Source organism: Muscardinus avellanarius (assembly GCF_963383645.1).
Source record: "Muscardinus avellanarius genome assembly, chromosome: 13".
Taxonomy (NCBI): domain Eukaryota; kingdom Metazoa; phylum Chordata; class Mammalia; order Rodentia; family Gliridae; genus Muscardinus; species Muscardinus avellanarius.
Genome location: NC_137799.1, coordinates 66161222 through 66178420, shown reverse-complemented (window position 1 = coordinate 66178420; position 17199 = coordinate 66161222). Strand labels below are relative to the sequence as shown.

The 17199-nt window shown below is 41.6% G+C and overlaps 1 protein-coding gene across 2 annotated transcripts in view; it reads left to right on the top strand.

Annotated features, from left to right (window-relative positions):
- The window catches only part of KDM4C (lysine demethylase 4C), a gene marked incomplete at both ends in the record, with an annotated part of 355445 nt that extends 338530 nt beyond the window's left edge, over nucleotides 1-16915 (top strand). The window contains 3 exons of one of the 2 annotated variants that reach the window (XM_080708835.1): nucleotides 7852-7971; nucleotides 12086-12178; nucleotides 16739-16915. In XM_080708835.1, the coding sequence (XP_080564961.1) occupies nucleotides 7852-7971; nucleotides 12086-12178; nucleotides 16739-16915 (390 nt within the window). The remainder of the gene's footprint in view (nucleotides 1-7851; nucleotides 7972-12085; nucleotides 12179-16738) is intronic. The other variant, XM_080708836.1, reaches the window with a different exon arrangement.
- Between the last annotated feature and the right edge of the window lie 284 nt (nucleotides 16916-17199).

The following is a 17199-nucleotide window of genomic DNA, read 5'->3' as shown; positions in this document are numbered from 1 at the left end:
CTAGGGGGTCAGGAGGTGGGGAACCTATGCATGGTACACATCCTCACCGACTGGCAGCCTGACCCTGGTCCCTGTAGCAGGGCTTTTGGACAGGCCCTGGATGAGTCAGGCCAGCTGCCAAAAGTATAGCGAGGACAGCCTGCTCGCCTTCAGTGCTATCGTAATGTTTCCTTTCATTTTTCTGTTTTCAGCTTTTGGAACTGACATTTATTTTTAGAAACCACTACAAAAGAATTCACCTTAAGCCTGTCTTTCTTCGTTTTGCAACATAAATTTTTATTGGCACAATAAAATACTTTATTCCCCTCATGCATTTTAGTCCCTGCCAACAACTATAAAGTAGAAAGCGGGCTCTGTCCTCTGTAGCTGGAAGTTTTTTCCTCTTATTTTGGTAGGAGGAAGAGGCATAACATTGGTCCTTTCTTTATGCATAGTATAGTTCATGCTGTGAGAGAACCTCCTAGAACAGAGATATGCCTGTCTGAGCAGCACATTTCCCAGGAAAGCCTCCAAATTGGAACCCCCTCAGACCAAGTGGGAAGTTTCTGTGGTAGTTAAGATTAAGATTGGATTTTACTGCACTAGAGAAAGGAGTCTGATATATTTTTTAAAGCTGATGAAATTAACTTTACAAATAGTTTATGTGCTTTTTACCCAGTGATTTTCTGTTATAGGACTCTACTCTAAGAATATAGCCAGTAATTTGGACAAAAAAAAAATGTTGGAGAAAAAACACACAATAGCATTATACATGATAGAAGAAAATTGGAATGACCTAAATCTCTTACAGTAGAAGAGTAGCTAAATTATTTGTGGCATATCTATAATGTTGCATATTTCAGCATGTAAAATTGGCTTTTTAAAGGATAATTAATAAAGGAAGAGATTCATAATATAATTGTAAATGATAAATAGCAAGGTATACAATTATAAGTATACACAAAATGACAAAAATTCTCTGACTCAACTTACATGAAGTTTTTGGTTTTTTTCTTCATTACTGGGGATTGAACCTAGGAGCATTCTACCCCTAAGTTATAACCCCAACCCTTTTTTAAGTTTTTGAAACAGGGTCTCACTAAGTTGCTGAGGCTGGCCTCAAACCTGAGAGACTCAGCTCCCCCTCCCCTCCACAAGTACTAGGATTATAGGTGTGTGCCATCATGACCTGCTGAAGTTCTTTAAAATAGTCAAATTCATAGAGCCAGAAAGTAGATGGTGGCTGCCAGGGGCTGGGGTATGTCTGTAGCCATTCTGTTTGTGAAGATTAAAAAGATTGGAGATAGAAGATGATGATGGTTTCACAACATTACAAGTGTTCTCAGGGCCACTGAGCATACAATTAAACATGGTTAAACTGGTAAATTTTATGTCATATATATTTTACACCAATAAAAAGGAAAGAAACCTAACTTCAAAATGCTGTGGAATTTATGAATTATCATGGTGTGAACTGCAGTACTGAGCACTTGACAAAGGTAACCTTGTCTGTCTCTTCAGAGAGCTCAGCTGAGCTTCTATGTGAAAGGAAATGTCAAGCCAGATTAAAGGGCAGGCAGATTATGTAGGTGTAAGTGTGTATGGGACGCTCCCATGAGTATACAAGCATAGAGAAAAAAATCCAAATGGTGACAGTGATCACTTCTTCGGAGATGAATATCTGACATTTTTATTTTTCTACCTTTTGAAAAATTCTAAAATCTCCTATAACGAAACAAATTGAAGTACAGAACAAAAAATACTTTTAAGAAAAATAATTTTAAATATTTTATCTTTGCTAATCTGTACACAGAGGATGTTTATGACTTATATTTGACAAACAGTCCAAAATGTCTGTCCTGCTCAGAGTAGCTACTCAAGGCCATTTTTAAGGCCTGTGACTGCTCGAGAGGCTTGCTGGGTTACCTTTGTGGTCTAGGACGCATTCATTCTGTGGAAATCCTCAGAGATGGTACAGCTTCACATTGGGGGGCATGTCAAAAACTTGAATTGCTGCAAGTCGTGTAGGGCTGCCTCGTGAAAAGGTAAGTAGGCACTATCAGTGTGCCTCTGTCTTCTGGTGGGGATGGTTTTGCCGCTGGGCCCTTTGAATGAGGGTTGGGTTGTGTGGAGGCCTCCTGTTTGGTATTCTACCATGAGGGTCTGCCATTACCCAAACTGCAGCTGCTCATCAGTCAGGACTGTTAAAGGCAGGCAAGTGAAACTGACCCTGATTCAGGCCCTATAGGAATTGAGTGGAAGGTTGATGAGGATGTCACAGGATCTCCAGGAACACGGAAGTTCAAGAGTCAGGAAACAGAAGCAAGGAGGGCACTCAGCAAGATCAGGCCACTGCCCCAGTCAGGGAGGGTGGGAGGATGGGCCACCCCCTTGTGTGGTCACACTGGGCCTGACTCTGCCACTGCTGCCTCCTGAAAGCATCCTGTCCTCTACTCATGTCTCTGATCACAGTTCGTAATCCTAGGCAGGTGCAGTCAGCTGGCTGGGCTCCTGTTGATATTTTTGCTGCCAGGGAAGCTGGGGAACAGAATATCTGGCAGTGCTCAGCAGCCGTCTTGGCCAGCCAGCGCTGCCTCCCACTGAGACTCTAAGGGGAGAAGAAGGAGCTTCAGCTGCCGGGTAGCCAGACACATGACAGGTAGCCACTACGATTATTACATGGCTGTCAGTCAGTCTCGTTAATCCCTGCCAGAGTCCAGTAATGAGCAGGTGATTATCTCAGAGTGCTACCAGCTGCCGGCATCAGTGTGCTCCAGGTCACTTAAGCATTTTCCCCAAGGGGAACTGTCACAGGCTCCAAACTACGTGCCCATTAACTACTGGGATTTGGATGGCATGTCTTCATCTGGGGTGGCAAGGCTGATAGGGAGGACCACTTGCTTTGTGGCTTAAGATGTGTTGGGGATAGTAGTGGGGATGGGTGCCATCAGGCTAAGGCAGTAGTCAAGGACAGCAGATCCTGGGGATCCCTTTTGAAGTACCCAAAAGAGTTCCAAGAACACAGTGACTTCAGCGTTCAGACAAACAAACCAGTCAGTCTCTTCTCCAGCGGAATCCCATTCCCTGACTTTGGTGAGATTGCGATGTGGCATAGGCTCCTTGCCTGGCTTGATGCCTCAGCTCAGCCCTTTAAGTAACTAAGCATAGCTAAAAGTCCATTCTTGACTGAGGTTATTATTTCTGTCCTTAATCTTCACATCTATCTAGTACTCTAGCTACAGGCTTACTGGCAGCACCAAACACCAAGGTTCCTGTGAACAGGGCTCCAGTAGATTTGGGGCAAGTTCACACATCCCTGGAGGCAACACAGCAAGCATTAAACAACTGCTTATGTCAGGTGATGGCAACTGCTCCAGTGGGTCCAGACAGCAACTGAAAAAAATGCATCAGTCAAGGTTTTAATGCATGTAATTTTCCAGCACAGTTATTTACTTGCTCCAGTAACACATTAAGAACTGTAGTAGGAAAGATCTTGTTAACATTTTACATCCCATAATATAATCGCTCTTAAATTCTAGAATGCTTAAAATGATTTCCTAAGTCAGAGCTATAGGAAGTGCTGGCTCTTTTTTAGCCAGTATTCCCATTGTGGACATCACACTTTGAGAAGCTGTGGCCAGTGCCTGGTTCCTCGAGCACAGCCCTGGGGAAGTGAGCCCATTGGAGACCTTAAGAGAAGAGGCTGTCCATTCAAGCTGTTGCTTTTTACAAACACAATCTCTCATTCTTAGACATTTTTCTGTTTTTAATTTCTGAGTGCTTTTATTTTTAAAATAAATCTTTTTCCCCCAATGCAATGAAATCTTATTCAGAAACCTAGTCTTTTAATCAAAGTTCTTTGAGTCAGTGTAGTGATGTATCTCTATAATCCCAGTACTCGGGAAGTTGAGACAGGAGGATCACAGGTTCAAGACCAACCTTAGTAACACAAGATTCTCAGGAACCTAGTGAGACCCTGTTTCAAAACTAAAAATGAAAAAGGCTGGAGATTTAGCTCAGAGGTAGAATGCCCCTGGGTTCAATCCCCAGTACCAACACACACACAAAGTTACCTTTTGGTCGAAATCACCATGCGCTACAAAGTTGACCTCACCCCTTGTGGGACTCTTGAGGCGTCCTCCCCACAGAGCCATCCAAGATTGGCAAGATGTTCCCTGTCTGTCCCTAGCATGGGCAACTAAATATTATTGCATCCTATGTCTCACACACAGTAAGTATGTAATCAGAAAATTGGTATTGAATCGGTGATTGTGATAGTTTGGGAACACCCAGCAACTTCGCCTTGGGAGGAAGCAGGGAAGCCCAAGTATCAATCCTTTCCACTTCATTTCACCAGCGCACATGCTCCTAGTTCCATTCTTGTTTAAATGCTTTATACCCCACCCCCACACAGTCATAAAATGTTTTTGGCAAACTCAAAAGGTGAGACAGCTGATGAATTGACACCATTTCTTTTTGGAGGAAACTGGAATTACAGAAATAGACTCATGTCTTACAATGAGCTGCCTTAAATCGATTTGTAAAGTAGCTTGGGAGTAAATAATGAATTATACATAGTAAATAAAGCTATATGCAAATCAAAATATATCCACTTCGAGTAAAATAACCTTGCAGAGGGTGAGAAGGTAGCCATCCTGGTTAAGACAGTGCTTCCTGGCTGTGTAGGCGGGGAGCCCCACCACACTGTCTTGTTATCATTGGCTGATTATTTTTCTTCTACTGTGAATAAAGAAAAAGATTCAGAAAGGAACAAATTGAGAAGGAAAACTGAAATGTCTCCCCTAAAGTTTGACATGAAAGATTATGGATGTGACCTTTGTGGCTGACAAGTTATTTCAGGTCAGCCACTTTCAGTGCCAAGTTAAGATATGTTGTGAATAAAGGGTTAATTGACAGTAGAAAAAGATAACAAACTATATCTTAGACTATATTTAGAGTGTGTGTGTGTGTGTGTGTGTGTGTGTGTGTGTGTGTGTGTGTTTGGAGATTGAATGGCATTCTACCTCTTAGCTATACCCTAGGTCTGTGTTTTATTTATTTATTATTTATTTTATTTTATTTTATTTTGAAACTGGGTCTTACAGAGTTGCAGAAGAGAGCCTCACTAAGTTGCTAAGGCTAGCCTTAAACCTGTGTTCCACCTGTCTCAGCCTCCCAGGTACTAGGATTACAAACATGTGCCACCATGCCAGGCTCTATATTTAGTTTATTAAAATCTTTTTTTTAAAAATGAATTCATCACTTGGTAAGGCTTCATACATTTAATTTTTTAATAAACTATGTTTTATTATAAATTGTTCAAGTATACTTTATACTTGTCTAGGCCATGTTTCAATGCCTGTTGTTCTACCTTAGTGAAATGGTACCTACATTGCAAGACCAGACTCATTTGTTGTATTTTATGAATTAATAAGCTTTCTGTTAAAGGTCAGATCTATAAAATTAAAAATCTAAGTTTTAAAGGAATGCCTTAACGCTACCACCTGGAGGTTGTCTGTGGTAGGTAAGTGGATGAGGAGTGTAGTTCCCTGTATTCTCTCAGACCACACCCCTCTGTTAGGATTCAAGAATAAATGACATTTCTCTTCCTGTTCTTGGAAAAATTATACAGAGACACAAAGCAACCACGGTTTCCTAACACTAGGTCTTGGAATTGGCTTATCTGATGGCAGATGGCACCGGAGTCTGCAGGCTCCTTTCTGTGAATGAGCAGCACAGAGTACATGTTTCTTGCCGGCAGGGCAGCTCAAAGAAGACAGAAGAAGACAAGCTAGAGATCACCAAACCTTCTTGGCTAACCACATCTTTAACATCTCAGCACATATTTTTAATGTCCATAGGTCAAAAGAGATCCCAAACAGTTCTGTTAAGTAAGTCCAGACAACTTAATAGTATTAGTGGCTGAGTGACTCATAAGTGTCGCTGTATTTCCTGGAAGTATTCCACGGAGTTCCTGTGAATTTGCTACGGTGCTCCAGGGTACCATGGCACAGAGTTCAGAAAATATAGTTTTTTTCAGAACTCAATAAAATTGTCATTCCCAATTCTCTTGATAGAAGCTATGAGATAGGAGCAAAAAAGAGCCTCCTGGGGCATTACCCTAGTGGAACTCCCTCCAGGTATAAGAAAGCTTTAGCAGAGAAGGAAGCACACTCTACCCCATAACCCCCACAATTACCAAAACACCGGGGTTTGGTTCAGAGGAGTCCCAGGGTTGATATGACTTCCTGTCCTAGGAGACTGGACACATGCATTCAGTATGTATTTAGATGCTGTGCCTCTAGTTTCTTTGGCACCACATAACTCTTTGGAAAGGAAATGGAAATAGCAATGATAAACCCATGGGCATGTACAGAACACATTTCTATAGCCTAGTCCTTCGTTTCTGTACACCCCAAGGGTAAATATTATGAAAGCTGAGAATAAACTTGTTTTCATTTGACCAAGTTCTTGGCAGGCTGTAGGTTCTATAGCGCCTCTGAGCATACAAGCGCCCCCCCCCCCCCCACACACACACAGCTCTAAAGGGAAGCATAGTCTGCAGTTAGAAAAATGAACGCCTGGGCCTTTCATGTAGTGTCCTAACTCAACAATAAGATGGTCACTCCTTTATAAAGCAAGCTTCCTATTATTAAGAAAAAGAAATATGTGGTGAGTTTCTAGTCATGAAGAACTAAATATTTCCTCTGTGAATTTCTCCTTTAAACCACAGAACATGCCTGGCCTGCAGTTATAGCTTGACTGGTCAAGTGTACATTCAGTCAGAGTGCCCTCATCAGTAAAATGCCAATGTTAGCAAGTCTTGAATTGCTAAATGTGCAAAAAAATTGCCAAAGTATTTAATTCCTTTGTATTAAAAGTTTATTATGTCATACTGAATACATACCCTTTTCTTGCGGTGCCAGGGATCATACCCAGGGCCTCACACATGCCAGGCAAGTGCTCTATAACTGAGCTGCATCCCCAGACCTTATACACATAAATTTAACTGAAAATATTTTATCCATTCACCCTGCTTCCCTCCAAACACCTTTTGGAATGAACTTCCTGGAGAGTTTGCCCTGAATTACCTTGGAATCAGCAGCATGGACCTAAAGACCTAAAGTGAAACCTCTGGGCTCAGTTACAGTGCCACGTGATTACCTGTTGAAGCGAGTGGGCCGGTCCTATAAGGGAGTTGCAGGCAGAAGCATTTCTTTTTGGGAAGGAGCAGGATTCTTAGGAGGTGGTCTAGGCAGGACACAGCCCGCTCTCCTTCCCCTGCCACCTTGGCAAGCCCTCGCTCTGCTCTCACCTTGCATCTCCCTCACCCGAATGCCCTCAGCTCTTACTCTCAAGAGGCCGCTTCATTCCTCCAAAGATCCTGCCAACTAAAGGTATCCTCCTTGGAGGCTCAGTTGCCCTGCTTGTAAAATGGGGACAATTAATAATCAACTTCAGAGGATGATTAGAATTATCAGTTGAGTTGTATACTAAAGCATTTTGTTAACTACAGAATGCTATATAAATGTCAGTTGTTATAAGTCATTAGCTGGTCTGTTCCTTTGCTAAAGCATCTTCTATGCATATTGTAGCTACCCCCTGAACAATTCTTTGTCAAATAGCAAATGTAAATGCTGCTATTTTTTCCTGCCTGGATTATGGTGGTTCCTTTGCAACTTTATGATGTAGGCTGAATCTTTAAGTATTCCTTTGGCTCATATCTCTTCCCCTGAACACTCATGCAAGATCATAATCCATAAAACACAGAGGCAATAACTCCTTTTAATTGCCAGGAGTTCATCATTCGCTAAGTTCTAAATGCAATTACTTAGGCATTTCCCTTGAAAAGCCTGTCTTTTTATTCCACAGAGCCGCGACTGCTTGAAGCTAGGCCCTCCTGCAGAGGGAGAAGTCGTCCAAGTCAAGTGGCCAGACGGCAAACTCTATGGGGCAAAATACCTTGGATCCAATGTTGCCTACATGTACCAGGTAGGTGCAGCCCTCTCTTCAGTGCTCCATAAACTACATGAATCAATCAAGAAGCCACATGATCAAGAAGCCACATGAATTTGGAGTACCTCTTATTTTATGTGAGAAGTCCAGGTTTAAGTTCTAGAGCTTGTACATCCAGTTGGACACAGGGAAATTCCAATATTTGGTGAATGGGTTTTTTTTTTTGTTGTTTGTTTGTTTTTTGTTCTTGGTACTGGGGATGGAACCCAGGGGCCTTCTACCTCCGGGCTACACTTCCAGACCTATTTTATATTTTATTTGGAGACAGGGTCTCTTAAGCCAGCTGAGGCTGGCTTCAAACCTGCGAGATCCTCCCGTCTCAGCCTCCCAAGCGCAGGGATTACAAGTGTGCACCACCACGCCCGGCGGTGAATGGTTTTTTAGGAGTATAGTTGAGCCAAAAAACTAAGCAATTAGAAGCCAAACATGGTGGTTCATTCCTGTAATTTCACTGCTTGGGGGACTGAGTCTGGAAGATCATATGTTTGAGGCACGCCTCAGCAACTTAGTGAGACTTTATAAGACCCTATTTCAAAATAATAAAGGGCTGGGGTTATAGCTCAGAAGTATAATGTCCTTGGGTTTAATCCCCAGTACCCCCTTCCCCCCAAAGGATAAGCAACTATATCAGCTTCTTGTGTTTTCATTGTACATACGACTAATTGGCTGGTCCAGCTTACCTTGGGCTGGGACAATGATGGCTGCTCATCAGCCAGCAGTCCCCGAATTGATGACTTTTGTCAGAGAGAGATAACTCCCTGTGCATCTCAGCCAAACCTAAACCAGTGCTGAATTGGCACAGGTCAGCTAGGTAATGTCCTAAGATGTGCTTGTTATCATCCACCCAAGTAAAGAAATCCTGTTTAAGAAGTATAGCTATCAAGTGGACATTCTTTTCTCTAGGGATCTCTGTGTAACATTAAAGTGTATGCAATTAAAATAAAATTATTTTCTTTCTACCAAAAATAAGGATGAGTTAAGCCTGGGGGACAGGGAACAGTATGGATAGCACATGTGCATTTCTATTCCTTCAAAAAGGCTTTAAAAGAAAGCCGGGTCTGGTGGAGCACGCTTGTAATCCCAGCATTCAGTAGGCAGAGACCAGAGGATCACAGTTCGTGGACAGCCTCAGCTACTTAGCGAGCCCCTTCTCAACTCAGTGAGACCCTATTTCAAAAATAAAAAGAGTAAAAATTAGGGTTGGGGGTGTAGCTCAGAGGTACAGTGTCCCTGCGTTCCATCCCCAGTATTGCAATAAATAAATAAATAAATAAATAGGCTTTAAAAGAGACATATTTATTAGAACCAACACATCAAATTATTTTCATCAACACTGTGGCAGAAATCCACATTCCAGGATAAATGGTAGGGCAGAAATAGAAAAATTAAAGTAGAAGGAGAAAATTTTGGAAGAAGATTCAGGCCTGTTAAGTTGAAGAACAGCTTGAGAATGATAAGATTGCCAGTTTCAGCAGAGAAATTGTTCCAAGTCTGATAAGGGGCAAGGGCTTAAATGGAAGAGTGCATTGCAAGACACCACATCAGAAACTGTGGCGCAATATAATTAAAGTTGTTCAGAATATTTTGAAAAACTTAGGAGAGATCATTTTTCATGGTTCTAGAAAATCCCAAGGGAAAGACTCTTGCATAAATTGTGTGTGTGTGTGTGTGTGTGTGTGTTTGTGTATAAGCCATTTTGCCCTTTGTATATTAGTATTGGTAAGAGTATGAGTTGCATATTAAGATTATTTATTAGAAATTTATTTATAAAAGGATAGGGCTAGAGCTACTTTCCATCATATTGTCCAGGATTAGGTAAAAACCACAAGACAGGTGGATAATATTGGCCTGAAAAGAAGCATTGCTATATCATTCAAAAGAAATTAATTACATTAAATTAAACAAAAAATGCAAAATTGAAACTTCTTACATATAGCAAATTACATGAAAAGCATCACATAATGAGAACATGTTGAAATTCAGGCTAATTAGTAATCAGTATGTTAACTTCAGTTGAATTTATGATAGCCTTATCACCATAAAACTATGGGCATATTTATAGACTCAATGAAAAAGTTAAGACTAATATTAAAATTGTCTCTCAAGCACAAGTATTTTAAAATTTCTCATTAAGCCAAGTGGCCTTTTGAGATCATTTTTTTTGTTCTGTGTCTAATTATTCAACTTCACCATTGAATAAGCAAAGACATTTATAAAAATAGATATAATTTAAATAGCTAGTGCAGAGTGCTAAATATCCCAACTCTATGCATTTTTTACTGTCACAGTAGTCCAGAAAAATAGATGTTATTGACTTCTATTTTACTAATGAGAGAAGAGAGGCTAAGAGAACAAAATATTAGTATTTTTAATAAAAGAACATTTTTAATACATGAGCACACAGCTAGTTAAGAAAAAGGTCAAAACTTACTCTCAGCTATGCCCCAACTAGAGTATAAAACAGTCCCTGCCTACCAAGGACCATCCCTGGTTTTAATAGCAAAGCCCTGCATTCTGGGAGACTCCCAGGCAAACTTGGATGCTTGGCCACCCTATTCCTAGCATTCCATACTCTCCTTTGGTTTTGTAATTGCCTTTTTCTCTTAGAGTTTTCAAATCATTTAAAACAAAAGAAAGTAGGTACAGGTAATTCTAGCTATGCTATCAGATAGTATAAATGAGATGACACCTTGGCTTAATTAAATATTGAAAAAAATCCCTTCTGCTGAAACAAGGCCAGCAAAAACACCATTCCCCTCCTCAGCTTTCCGGAAAGTGACAGCAAGAGTTGTGTTTTGACAGAGACCTACTTCTACCCTGCTGTCCAGCTGAGTCAAGTTTCACACTACATGGATAACACAAAGTTTAATTAAAAAAGAAAAATGAAAAAAGGAGTTTAATTACATAATTCATCTATAGAGTTTATTTTTGCAGCCTTCAACAATTTCTTATTTATTAACTCAGCACAGCTGTACTGCTTAACTTGGCTTTTGACTACAAGTACCTTACCAGAGTATTTTCATTTCTTAGAAGTGAAGTGTTAAGACAGTCGGGACTTCTGAAATAATCTGAAGTGGTTTAGAATTAGAATACAGTAGGTGTTCCACCTGCTTCTACTGTTTGTTTTCTCCTGGAAGAGCTCATGTTGCAGGAAACCTGAACTCCAAGCTTCTGCGTGGCCAGTCTCTCGTACCTTTCTCTGACAAAATCTTATGAAGTGTTGAAAAACTCCTTATGAAGTTGTTTGCTGCCATTGGTTATCATGGAAAAAAATGTTTTGAATGTTTTTATGATTATGTAATCTCGTACATTGATGAGGTTTACATGCTTTGAAGGTATGAAGCTGGGAATTTCCTGGCCTATTTGGATTTGACAAAATTGAATTTTGAATGTTAAAGCTCTGTATGAACTTGAGGGGTTGTTTTATCTGCATAGATTATGATACAAATGTAAACATATGATCTTTCCTTTTACAATGAAGAGCATCTCTCCCTGATAGGTTCTTGGAGCCCCTTAGACACAGTACTAACAATGGAGTCTTCGAGCTGAATTTGCCACTGTCTCATGTTCTGAGAAATCAACCCCTACTTTTCTTTTTTGCTTTGGGGAATGTAATTTTCTTATCTCATATTCTAAGCCTTGTGTTCAAGAATGTTGGGTTGTTTTAAAATGTATTTTGTTCTTAGTTTGAGAAGGGTGGAAGTCTTATTCCTACTTCCCCAGATGTTGGCTGATTCCATATTAGTTCTTCTTGAGGCTTTTTTCCTTTGATTTTGGTATTGTGGATTTTGATCCCAGGGTTATTCTACCTCTGAGCTATAGCCCCATCTCTTTTAAAAATTATTTTGAAACAGAGACTCACTGCTGAGTCAAGAGGCTCAGCAACTTGCTACGTTGCTGAGGCTGATGGCCTTGAACCTGCGGTCCTCCTGTCTTGGCCTTCCAAGTACTGGGATCACAGACATGCACCACCACACTTAGCTTTTTTTTTTTTTTTTTTCCTTTTTGTCACGTAGCTCATTGGAACACTTGAGAATGGTCGGTGCTTGTCTACTTTTAATACATATTCATAATGTCTTACATTTATTAGGTTGAATTTGAAGATGGATCCCAGATAGCAATGAAGAGAGAGGACATCTACACCTTAGATGAAGAATTGCCCAAAAGAGTGAAGGCTCGTTTCGTAAGTGCTAGCAGATCCCACTTGGGGACCTGCCAGTGAAATCTTTGTCCTCCTCTGTGTTTCCCTGGCCCAGCAGGAAAGATTTTAGACTTTTGGTTTAAATTTGAAGAAAGCCAAAACAACTTTCCCTTATTTTGAAACCTACTATGGCAAAACTCAGATTTGGCCAAAATTAGGAAACCTAGTGCACATGGTTTTTCTTTTAATGAAGTCAAGTGATAGTACTTTGTGTTACCATTTATTGGTGCACAAAAAATTATTGAATATATCCTTTGTGCAAAGCCTCAGGATATAAAAAGATACCATCAAGGCATTTGCTATCTCGTTAGCTGCAGCGACACTAAAAGGAAGTGTTCAGCAGAAGCTTAAAGGGGACTCAGCATAAGTAAATTCTCTTCAGCAGCCTTATTATGTATCAAGTAAGCTCTGTACCAGTAGACCACTAATGTTTCTGTAAGTTCATCATTCAGTTAAGCTCTCACTTTCATAAGAGGGGTAAGCAAACCTGAATACTAGTTGTAGGAATACTAAAGGAGTGTTAAAAAAAAAAAGAAAATACCAATTTTACACCCACTCTATGCCATTAAAGTACAAATAAACATGGATAAATATTCTGAACTGAAATTGTTAAAAAACATAATTCACTAAAACTTAGGTTTCATATTATTGTGTCATAAAATATTTAGTGGATCCTGGAATGAAGTTTGTTTAGCTTGTTTAGAATCACATCTGTGGCATCTGTGAAATGATAAACCTTTAAGTGGGAAATTTAAATGAATGGGATTTTTCTGACTACAATGAACATTTTTTCCTGAATAAATGATATTCTTGGATTTCAGTATTGTTTATGATATACTTTTGATTATTTGCTTATTTTGGAAAAACCACAGGTTTCCTCAGCGTACAAGTGTATAATCATTTCCTTTTCCGATCAGCTGGAATCCTCACAGCAGAGTAACTGCATCGGTCATTAGCTGATTTTCCCCCTCAGCTGTGTCCTCAAGAGAAAGGCCCCTCAAAGTGAAATGGTCCAGAGAAGAGTAATAGTAACAGTACCATTACCTACCCAGGGAGAAATGTGGTGTGCAGGAGAGCCATGCACCTATGGACAGATTTACCACCACATTATAACTTCAAGGAAAGAGAAAAAAATGTGCCCGCTTGCTTTGCTTTGCCTTTCTTTCTTTCTTTCTTTCTTTCTTTCTTTCTTTCTTTCTTTCTTTCTTTCTTTCTTTCTGCAGTACTTGGGATTGAACTCAGAGGCATTCTACCTCTGAGCTACACTCCCAGCCTCATTTTTTTTATTCTTTATTTTGAAATAGGGTCTCACTAAGTTGTGGAGGACATCACAAAGTAGCTGAGGCTGGCTGAGAACCTGTGACCCTGTTACAAGCATGTGCCACCACGCCTGGCTTAAATACACCTTTTTTAAAAGACACCAGTTAAATCTTAACACAGTCCTTAAAAATACCTAGATAACTCACCCGTGTTCTAAGATCTTTAAATCTCTTGAGGAAAGCCTTTGAAGATACCAGAGACAGCTGCCTCTCACTCTGTACTCCTGTTTTCCATGGGCTGCCTCTGCCCTCCCTATCCTCACGTGCTTTCCCCACCCTTAGAGATTAGAGGTCGGGAGCCTTCTGGACGGGCCTTAGGTCTGTGGCTTCTCTAGCCCATGCGTGGCTGATGGACGGCCTTAGGTCTGTGGCTTCTCTAGCCCATGTGTGGCTGAGCACCACCTGCTGAACTTCGTAGAGTTCACATACTATTTCTTAATCGCATCAGAACAACGCTCTCTGCTTTCGACTCTAATCACCATCTCTTTGTTCCACAATAGACTTGGCTTCCATTCCACGATGCCTTCTCATATAGTTTTTATCTGAACACAACTCCTTCGTTTCCTAAAGTCCATTTTGCTTAATTCTCAGATAGTATTATTTGGTTAAGTCAATGAAAATACGTAAGTTATATACACACACCGTGAATACAGGCTGTTTTGCCACACAGCTGAGCCTGGCAGGAATTGTCCTCAGGAGCAAAGGGCCATGCTCACTACACCCCATTTCTACTTCTGTTGTTATCGGATCAGAGACAAATAGATGCGCCCTCTACGGCTAACCTGCCTCTCCTTCAGGTGGGTGGGTAACCCCCCCGGCTCTTGGGTCATCTGCCCAAGACTGCTGTTTTTTCCAGTTGGCCAAACAAACCTAATTGGAAGCTCATTGATGGACAATATTTTATGGTTATTGAAATCTTTTCCCTTTTTTAAGGAGGTGGGTTAGCCGACCTCATCTGGAGGCCTTCATGTTTTAATGACTGGCTCACCTGGACTCACGCTTGTGGGGGTGAAAATTTTCAAGAGTCAGCAGTCCACCTTGTGATGGTACTGGGTTCTTTTCCACTCACTTTGGAAACGGCCCCATTACCTTTTATTGTCTCCCAGGATAACCATGCAACAGCGCATAATTAACTAGCACTGCTGGTAGATTGGCTTTTTGTTGTGTTTGAGAGGCTGGTTTTTGCTGTTTCTGCACAGTGGCAACACTCGCAGATATGTTTTATTTTCTCTTTTGATAACTTTTTAGCACTTACAAAAGTGAAAGATTACTAGAGGAAGTACTTTGCCAAGATTGAATGAAACAATGTTTTCTCCTAATGGCAGAGGGGACCTAACAAACCTATAGTCTCCTGGTTTTCTCCCCCGATAACACTGGGTCATGCAGGGAACCCAGGTAGCCTATTGCCCTGGATAACTGTCTTACGAGATGGCAGAGAACATGCACAGCTCCACACCTCAGCCCAGTTTTGGTTTTAAGGCTTCTTAGTATCTACTCCCTATCTTTCTCTTCTTTGTGATGGACCATGTTTTTAGATCCTAAAAGCCAGACTTGATTTTATCTCCAACCAGGGGAGATGGTCTCAGTGATGCAGTGAGATGCATTATGCATCTGCCTTACTGAAAACTGGTTGGAAATAACTTTTACGTAGAAATTAGCCAAAGTGGTGGTTTCCTGTAGATTTGGGCTTTAACTAAGTGTTGCAGAAAAAGCCTATACACCCTCACTCAGCACTTACCAAGTAGCAACTGAGTGCTGGGCATGTTTTCTAGTGTTTGGAATGTACAAAATGTGTTTCACAGTTCCAAATATCCATCACCTTCAAAGAACCAACCCCTCAGGGTAAGAAAATTACCTGTCCCTTATCTCTGCTACCACCCTCATTCTACTGTGTATGGAGGTCATAGGACCCTCAAGCTTATCTTCTTATCTGAGAAGATAGAGTGTCTTCCATGGAGAGGAAGGAGAGAATCCAAGACAGAGATGTGTCAGGCTGAGCCAGTGAAGTGAGACCAGGAATACGAACAATTCAGTGCTTTTGGAGTACGGGCACGAATTATGCCAGGTCCTGTAGGTCCAGCCAAGGCGATGTGTACATCATCCTGAAGCTGTAGGGCTATGGAAGGTTCCTAAGTGGGGACACAGCCATGTCTAGTCATTTAACCAGCTTCCTTTCAGTGGTTCTGAGGGAGACAGATGGGGCTGCGGCATTTGTTGCAGTAGTTGGGACTGGAATGTGAGGGCCTGGACTGTGGGGTCAGGAGAGCTTCAGGGAATATGGCGAGTGCACAGAATAGGGACAAGGAGACATCCACGGTGGCTTTTAGGTTTCTGACCAGTGTACTGGGTGGATGAGGATAGTGTGTCATCTATGGAATACAGCAAGGAGGAGGACCTTTCTGGTGGAGAAGGACACCTTTGAGTCCACCTCAGCACAAGTCGGTTGATTCATGTGTCTCTGAGACAGGCATTCCGAGGTGCCTGCTGGGCAGGTGGACAGGCAGGCCTGAGTGCAGATGCGAATAGAGTGGGAGAGCTGAGCATGTGTGCAGTAATGCACTGGGCCACAGGCGGGCGTGGAAGCATCCTGGAGAGGAGAAGGCTACGTGCAGAACCCCATCAGCATCAGAGTTGAGCAGAGAGTTGGGGAAAGAAACCCTGGACATCACAGCTGAGCTGCCAGAGGAGAAGGAGGAGAGGATAGATGGACGGGCTCACAGAAAGACAGAGGAGAGCTCAAGGAGGCTTAGGTGACAGAGTGGTCGCATATATTTAAGATAGAAAAGTGTTTTAAGAATTAGCAACTAGGACTTTCACCAGAGCAGTTTCAGGGAAGTGGTGGGGGCAGAGACACAAAGGTAAATAGAAATAAGAATGACTTAGAGATGGCACTTAGAGTGCCAAAACTTGGTTGGGTAGGAGTTAGAGAGGAAATAGTAAGGGAGACTCAAAATGAGAAGACCAATCTTGCTTTTGTTGTGGAAGGTCCCTGTGGGTGGGAGGTGGGGGGGGTATGTTGGAGCTCTCACAGAAAGCGGGGCTAGATGGAGTCATCTGTCCCCACTAGACTGATATGATGATGATGAGAATCCAAACCAGTGGGTGTGGCCCTTCTGCCTCAAACAGAACCCTGTTTCTCTGTCCCATATCCCCTGCTGATAAAGTCAGATCTCTGTCCAGTGGAATGCACACCGTTCTGAAAAATAATGTTGGCTACTTTCAGTCCACAGCCTCTGACATGCGATTTGAAGACACATTTTATGGAGCAGACATAATCCAAGGAGAGAGGAAGAGACAAAGAGTGCTGAGCTCCAGATTCAAGAATGAGTATGTGGATGACCCTGTGTATCGTACTTTCTTGAAAAGTTCTTTCCAGAAGAAGTGTCAGAAGAGGCAATAGTCCCTGTCCACTGCTCAGGCAGTGGAGCAGCATGGGCCAGGAGAAGAAAGGTGAAGGCACTGCCTAGGAGCTGGGCCATGTGTTTCACTGGGGTAGGTGATGGGGTGTATCTCTGATCAGGCTTCCAGAGTTTGGTCACAAACATGCAAAATATACATATAATTAGTAGGATCTACAAGCAGAAGTCATCCCTTGTCTCGCTTTCACTTATGAGCAATTGTCTTCTATGATCCCAAAGAATTTTTCTAAGTGAAAGGAAACAAAAGTGAATGACCCACTAGAAA